Raw genomic sequence first — 8,575 nt, 5'->3', positions numbered from 1 at the left:
AGTAGTATTATTATAGTAGCATTATTATAGTAGTATTATTATAGTAGCATTATTATAGTAGTATTATCATAGTAGTATTATCATAGTAGTATTATTATATTAGTATTATTATATTAGTATTATTATTTACTCTTGTAAATGAGTCAGGCTCAATGGGATTAACTTGTATAAATAAATGTTGAATGAATTTTCCAGAAAATTGACAACAAATCTGCTAAAACTAGTCTTTTCTGTTGTGGTTGTAAAAATCAAATAAATTAAATTTCACATTTGTTTTGGTCAAAGCTTAAGGGCCCCAGATGTGGCCCCAGAGGCAGATTCCAGAGCCCTGGTTTTAGCAAAGGTATTGTGTGTTTGTGCTCAGAGTATGAGCTGGACATGAGTGTCAGCTACTACCACATCAATATTTAGCTCAATGTCTGTAAGATTGACTGTTAGAGTCATTTCTGTGTTTTCTAAAGGTGCTTAGCTGTGGCAGCCATCTTGAGTCAGGTTGACCCCAAAAGGTAATCAGTTGTAGATGAACATCCACTGATGACCTGTGAGGGTTTTAGTTTTAATCTGTTCTGTGAACTGTGAGATATTTTGCTAACAGACAGAGTTTGTTTTGCAAACACCGTCAGCGTTAACTAGTTCCTGCAGAAATGTAAAGGTGCCTCCGACAGCGAGGGAACAGGGCTGACGTGTCACCATCTTGGTGTTTTTCTCACAGCACTGCAGCAAAGACGACTGGGGGTAAGGAGGAAGAGGAGGAGAGAGGAAGGTGAATGCAGCGATGTCAGGCCGTCCCACTCCTTTGAGTACAAATAGAGCAGAGAGAAGAGCAGAGAGAAGAGCAGAGAGAAGAGCAGAGAAGAGCTGAGCTGCGTACCACCAGCTGCTGACGACACACGGGATGCTCCCGGCTGGCAGCCTCTGTAAGTCCTCTCTCCTGTCCCTCCTGTCTGTCCCTGCTGGTCTTTGTCCTCTGCTCCTCGGCCCGTCGGCTCTCCTCTCTGCTGCTCTCAGACAGACGGAGTTTGTTGGACTGACACTGTTCAAACTTTTCTCTCAGTGTGCCGTGCACACGTCTTTCCCTCCTCCTCTTCTTCTGCACTTATTTACACGTTGGATGTCAGATGTGGGAGTGAATGCGCCTGATGTGTCCTCTCTGATCAACGTCTGCACCACTTGTCTCGGATCATTTTTATCTCCTGCTGGCTCGTTGAGGTCCAGGTGAACAACTGGAGGAGCCTGAGCTGTGCGTGTGAAACTGGATGTTTGCTCACGAACCTTCACATCAGACCTGGTTTGTTTGTTCTCAGGTGGGTCAGAAGGTTCGAGTGCTCCCACAGAATGAAGCAACGACTGAAGCAGGCTTCGCTCGTGGAGTCAACCAGGCGTCAGCTGAAGCATACATCACCTGTTGCCTGTGACGTCATCTCGCAGTTTTGATCAAACCATGAAAATAACACGTTGCAACAGCTCACGCTCTGAACGTGTGTGGTGAATGACCCTCAGCTACTACCACCAGATCTGAGCTCACACTGTGCCGAAGCTCAGTTCTGTGTTGGAGGAGGATGAGCTACCGCAGACGTCGACTCTACACCTTGAAGCAAAGCTCTCGCTCCATGTGCTGTGCTCTGAGTATGTGTTGGGGATGACTCTCAGCTACTACCAACCTAATCTGAGCTCAGGATCTGTAAACTGACTGAGTTTAGCTGTTTTCGTTTCGGCGGCAGCAGGTGATAACTCTGCAACAAAGTTTCTGCTCCTTTGATTAGAAACCAAACGGTTGTATTTAATGGATGGGAGCACATTAGTTCCTGAAGTTGTGACGGTGGACGTTGCTCAAACTGCACTGGCTCTCACTGAGCAACACAAACGCTGCACATTTTTCAAAAAGTGCCTGCAAGGCGGAGACTGCTTTTATTTACACCCAGGGCCGTTTTCTGGTATTTTTTAGCTCAGCAGCTTCCCTGTTGGCTCACGACTCGGAGCATGAAGGTCATGTGGGTTTGATAAGGTGAAGAAAAACAAGCGTGTCTGTAAAAAATTGACCAGGCTATTGAAACGTCTGTTACTCATAGATAGTGTGGAGTCATTAGCTCCCCGCCCTGTGAGCGACATGCTGAACTGTTCCAGGGTTTAAAAAGGCCTTCTTGACGCAGACAGCACCAGAACATTTGGGCCCACTGATGAATGGAGAGGGTCAAAACAAAACACTCGATCTAATCTCACTGTCTTTCTAAAAACCACAGCCGGAGCCTCCACGCCACGCTACACAGGGTGACCTCCTCCAGCAGCCAGGAGTGGGCCTGATCCAAGAGGGAACCCGACCCCGAGCTGAGCAGGAAGACAAGCGATCATGCCTCACAGCTGAGACGACCTCGTTGGACCGAGCTGGACACAAACGCCCCCGAGGCAAGATGCTGGCTCAAATCCTGGAGGACATGTGGGTGGAACCAGAGGTGCTGGAAGCCCTCAGTGAGGAGCAGAAGAGGATCCTCTTCCTGAAGATGAGGGAGGAACAGGTACGCCGCTGGAGAGAGCGGGAGGAGAAGGAGGGGAGAGAAGGACAAGACAACGCCAGACCCGAGAAAGGTACAGTACGACGCCGATGTCACCTTTCAGGTTTAACTGGCAAGAGGAACTGGTCCGAGTCCAAGAACCCAAGTGAACGGTGTAAATGGTGGGAATGAAAACTGGAGTTCAGCTCAACCCAGTTCATTTGTAGAGCACTAAATGACAAGAGAAGTCGTGTCAGGGCAACCCTCACACGCACAAAACGTCCGTTAATAACATTATTTATTAGATTCAACATCGCTGAACAGGGTTTTCTGCCAAACATGAGTTTGACTTGGAAAGTGACTCAAGACGTTTGTTACAGGAAAACACTAAAAGACAAATCTTTTAAATTCATCATATTTAGTTGATTAGTGATTCTAAGTGTTTCGAACCACAGAGGACGTATACCTGAAAGGCTCTTTGAGCACGATGACTGATGTCAACACCAACCGTGTAGCTCCAGCACTGAATGGTTCATGAACCGACGCGCTGACGTAGTTTTCTGGTCACAGGCGTTCAGGGCTTACAAGAACGGGCAGTAATAACTTAAATAATAACTTAAATGATAACTTAAATAATAACTTAAATGATAACTTAAATGATAACTTAAATAATAACTTAAATGATAACTTAAATAATAACTTAAATAATAACTTAAATAATAACTTAAATAATAACTTAAATAATAACTTAAATAATAACTTAAATGATAACTTAAATAATAACTTAAATGATAACTTAAATAATAACTTAAATGATAACTTAAATAATAACTTAAATAATAACTTAAATAATAACTTAAATAATAACTTAAATGATAACTTAAATAATAACTTAAATAATAACTTAAATAATAACTTAAATAATAACAAATGATAACTTAAATAATAACTTAAATAATAACTTAAATGATAACTTAAATAATAACTTAAATAATAACTTAAATAATAACTTAAATGATAACTTAAATGATAACTTAAATAATAACTTAAATGATAACTGAAACGCATGAACCTGTCAAAAAGTGAGCGCAGCATGAAACGAGTCTCAGTTACTGCATTAACCGACAGTTTGTCCATAACCAACAGCCTCTGGTCAGTTCTTTAAGTTATGCTTTAAAAGAAATACAACGTTAAAAGTTAAATCTCAGAAGTAGCCTAGCCATGTGAACCGTAACGACTATGACCAGTTTAACATCGTTTCACATTCATGATTTTACATTTAGTAAAATTACTTTCTTGTCAGTTGCATTTGACAACAAATATCCTCTATTTTCTCATTTTCATAGTGTTCTGTTTCCTAATTGTAAAGTTTTTTCTACTTAGACAGAAAACGGACAGAATGATAGACTGCTACTAATTAAAGGGAATTACAGTCACATGTGATTAAATTAATTTTAAAAGCTTATGTCAATGACAAGGTGAAGAAACAGGGAAACGACAAGCTTAATTTTACTCTCTAAAGAAAATATGTGGATTAGATTTAATGAAGTTATTTAAAATATTCTTTTAAAATCCAAAGTTTATTTCTTTTTTGATTCTATGCGACAAATGTAACCGTTTCTCTTTGCGTCTTTATGCTAACCTAAGCTAGCATGCTACTACTCTAGCTGCTTGGTTCTGTATTTAAACAAGAATAGTTTTACATTTATTGTGTTTAAAACACTTTACTGAGATGTATTGTTTATTTTTCTATGGAATTCTCATGACAAAAGTAGTATTTTTATTTTTCTCGTCTTTATACTAAGCTATATCAACATGCTGCTAACTTGCTTTGATTTGTTAGCTAAACAGAATTAGTTATGTGTCTATGGTTTAAATAATCTGCTGTAACATTTATGCACATTTCATTGGTTTGGTAGGGCAGCCATTTTGTAGCGGTGACATGTTACGCTAGTCCTTGAAACTTGTCACTGGTTCTGGAAAAGTTACTCAAGTTGTACCTGCACAAATAGACCACAATGCATTGCGGCTCCAGGCTAGTGCTAATGCCTGCAGCTCATTCTTGGGATTTTTTGGACCTGTTGAAAATGGCTTTAATTATCTAGAAGTCCCTAACGTGTCTCGTCTCCTCTGACTGAGCTGCAGGCCATACAGAATATTAAAAACGTGGACTGAAACTATGTCAGCAATAAATATGAACTGCATAAAGATTTGTTGTAAAGTGTTGCATACTACAAACCAGTTTATTCATTCATTCAACCTTTATTTAGACAGTTAACAGGTTTAAAGTGGCTCTTACAAATGAGGAACAGTGTGTTTCTTGTCAGTAAGAAACTTTTTTGTTTTAAACACGGACAATTTTTATTTTAAAGGATGACTGGCAGCTACGGTTCAAACACGTCTTTATGCTAAGCTAAGTTAGCACGCTGCTGTACTAACTTTATTTGGCAGCTGAACATGAGTAGTTATCCTTTGAGCTGCTTTTAAAAACAAATCAAATCAATATTTTAAATGTAGTCATTGTTTTGAGCTAAGCTAGTTGTTTATTACGTAACACTGTGTTTATTCCATGTTAGGTTCTTGGTGCCTGCTAATCTCGAGCCTGAGCTAAACGCACGCTCTGTAACTGGATACATAGTTGTTCTACAGTTAATTAGTGTTGAAATCTTCTGAACCCATGTGAACACGAGTAATGAAACATGCATCAGTTGTGTGGATCCTCTCTCTCAGGTTACCAATCTGATTAAGTGAGGTTTGTTGTTCTGTCTTTAGCCCGTGTAAGCCCAAGTCTGCCTCTATGTCCTACTCATTGTGTTCGGCCCTCTTTCATTAAAAGTGTTGGTTTGACTCACGTAGACCCCGTCATTGTAACCAGTTCAGCTGTGCAGGAGAAGAGTGTGTAGCAGAAGGCTGTAACCTGAATAAGACTGCGTAGACCCAGTGGACTGAGCGAGACGCCGCCACGCTTTAAACCGTGCATTGAGTTACCGTCTTTGTTTACCCAATCTCTGCCATGTCACATGAGAGGAGGCCGTGCGTGAACGGTCTACGGTTGGCTGTACACAACACATTCCAGTCAGGGGTCTCTTGTGTGCACTGGGCTGTCTTTGGCAGGGAGAACACGTTTGTGCGTGCACGGAGCCAAGAAGTGTCTCATGGCAGCACATATAAACATGTCAGAAGAAGTTTCTAATGCGTGCTGCACGTCGGCTTTATTTGAGTGCACGGCAGTCATTCAAGCTGTTAGTGTCTTCTTCTGTCCCACGCCAGCGAGGTAACTAAAGCATGGAGGTGTGCCGTCAGACAGACTGTGGTTCAAGGTGTCTTTGGTGACATCACAATGCACACAGGACGTTAATGATGTCAGCACACAAACACCACGTGATACGAACAGAAACGGACACTTCTGCGTGTCTGCTGCGTCTCATCGACTGGGGCTGAGCTCTTCATGCTCATTCACTTCACTGGTATTTTAGATTGCGCCACCTGAACTGGGTTACAACTGGCAGGAAGGTGTTTAAATGTCCAAGCAGCTCATCTGTGACATCATGGCCGGTGTTGAATTGTTCTCAGGTCGTGCAGTGTCATGGAAACACCTGAGTCTTCCCTCCGTGGGGGTGTTTTCCACCACAGCTTTCCAGGGTGTGACAAGGACATTGCATCGTTCATCAGCTCACTTTGTTCTGATGAAGAAGCAAGAACGGACATGATCTATCTTCTGTTTGCCAAATGAAGCTGTAGAGCATAAAATAATTAGAACATTAATAAAATGAAATGATTTCTTGGTGAAGCTAAATGTTCTGGGGATTTGTCTTCTTTGTTACTATTAACATTTCTTTTCAACTTTATTTTTTTATTGTTGTTGTTTTTGATGTAGATTTTGGGGAAAGCAGTGAGACCTGCAGAGAGGCAGTAAAAATATTGTAAGACAAAAGGAGATTGTTTAAACTTATAGGAGGCTGCCACCTACTGGTTGATAACCAGAATGACACCAGTGTGAGGATACTGTTGTGGAAAACAAAGCAATAAAAAATCAACACATGGATTAATTTGCTTTTTTGTTTGTTTAGTTTCCACTAAGCGTGTGACGTGGCTTACTGGTCGGGATGGCGACGTGAGTGTGAGCATCATTGGAGAGGTGGATGAGTTCAAGTCCTCCAAACTCCTCCAGAACTTCAACAACAGGTAGAAATGCTAAACTCTGGATTATTTATGAGACGTCACATGATGTTAACATATACAGTCATAGAAAAAGCATGTTCGCCTTCAACTGGATTGTTCCAGGACATCATTAAAATCATCTGTTTTTGTTTCACCACGTTCTAAAATGACTCAAATCTGACCTGAGTGATCAAAAACACGCTATATATTCTACCGTGCCATCATTTATTCAAATTAAATACATCCAAAATGCTGCACGTGCAAAAACCAAGACAGTCATCTGTTTTACACAAATGAAGCCATTTTAAAGATTAAATAAAATAAAAACCAACACAACAGCTGATTTGGATCATTTTGGAACCTGGTAAAGAACAGTTTACTTTCATTATGTCCTGACACATTAACCTAGAACTGAAACAGGGTGGCCTTTGTCCCAAGACTGTTTGTGCATCGTCTGTTTCGGCAGAAACAGGAGATCATAAAAACACGTTGTGACGGTAACTTTAAAGACGTCTTTGTCCACAGTCTGAAACTAAGAGATAAAACAACGCCCGCCGTCACACTGTGGACTGCAGGTCGATTCAAAGGTTGGGTGACTCTGTGCAACTGAACACGGATGTCTTTGTCTTGCAGAGTCCACCCTGATAGTATGAATGGCATCCAGACGGTGGACCTGCTGCCAGGAAGAGAGCCCCGGCAGCTCAGCTTCAAAGACGACATCAAGCTGCCCGTCACAGATGTTAATGTGAGTCCCAGAGCTTGTTTTGCAGAAGATGACCGGCGTGTTGGAGTCAGATCTTCAAATCCTGCTTTTGACCTGCAGGAAGACTCGGCTTCACCGAACGAGCAGTCGTCTGAGGAGGACATGGACTCCTGCAGCACCGACGACAACCAGAAGGACCCCGGTGAGGACAGCGACAGCGAGTCGAGCAGCGGCTCGGACAGCATTAGCGACCGCAACCTCGTCTACAGGCCCCATTTTTGTAGCCATGGCAACCAGCCGCTCAAAGCCCAGCTGTCAGGCACAGAGAGGGCTAGCCTTCAGGACAGAGGTGAGAAAACGAGAGTAGACGGAGGCGGCAGAGGGGATGGTGTGTACCTGTCTGTGCTCAACAGCACCAGCCTGAGATAATCAAACGCTCCCTGGTCGTAGTCCCGCTGACCTAACTTAACTCATGGTTCCCTAAAAACCTGAGCTTGTGTTGTGTAATGAGAACAAGAAGAATTCTTGTAACTCGTTTTGTTCTTCCCTCTCTATTTTTAGAAGCCGTTTGTCACAGAGAGACGTCAGAAAGCCGAGGCCGTGTGGCGCAGCTCAAGAAGGCGTTCGCAGAAGAGCCTCACAAGAGATCACCTCCCTCCAACAAACCGCCCGTACCTGCCAAACCTGCTCATCTGCAGAAAAGAAGCCAACACTGATTCATTCAAAGTCCTCCCGCTGCAAGACAGCGATGCAGTTAGAGGAGCTCTCTTCTCCAGCGGACTGCAAAATACTTTGCACTGAAGTCAGACTTAATGATAAAATTAACCTCTTAGAGCTAAAATACAGACTCTGCTGATGTTTACCTGGTGCCTGTGACTCAGGTACCCTGGTGGACGTTTGACCAGCGTGAAACAGCACACGGGTAGCTCGAGCAGTTACTGGGACTGATAAATCACACACAAGCTCTTCTGTGCTGATCTAGAGCGTTTTAAAATTTCACTTGTTTGCACTGTTTTACCTGATGGTATTCACCTGTTTCTTTATTAAGGGATGCAGGAGATGGGGATGAAATAAAACGTGAACTATTAAAAGGCATTCATTAAGAAGCATCCAGCTGCTCATTGACTGCTCACAAACTCTCCAGTGTTCATGGGAAGGACGTCCTGAGCAGTTTTTGAACAGCAACAGTTTTATTGTCATTTTTTTCTAGATATTTACTGTA

The 8,575-nt window shown here is 42.3% G+C and overlaps 1 protein-coding gene across 1 annotated transcript; it reads left to right on the top strand.

Moving 5' to 3' along the window:
- The first annotated feature begins 2,082 nt into the window (after positions 1-2,082).
- On the top strand, positions 2,083-8,069 carry zgc:92242 (uncharacterized protein LOC436899 homolog). Its single transcript, XM_037675115.1, has 5 exons — positions 2,083-2,583; positions 6,560-6,674; positions 7,284-7,395; positions 7,474-7,702; positions 7,915-8,069. The coding sequence occupies exons 1-5, from the start codon at positions 2,409-2,411 to the stop codon at positions 8,067-8,069; spliced, it is 786 nt and encodes a 261-aa protein (XP_037531043.1). The 5' UTR covers positions 2,083-2,408.
- The last annotated feature ends 506 nt before the right edge of the window (positions 8,070-8,575 follow it).

Source organism: Nematolebias whitei, chromosome 4, assembly GCF_014905685.2.
Source record: "Nematolebias whitei isolate Nwh7 chromosome 4, NemWhi1, whole genome shotgun sequence".
Taxonomy (NCBI): domain Eukaryota; kingdom Metazoa; phylum Chordata; class Actinopteri; order Cyprinodontiformes; family Rivulidae; genus Nematolebias; species Nematolebias whitei.
This window is presented reverse-complemented; position numbering and strand designations above follow the sequence as displayed.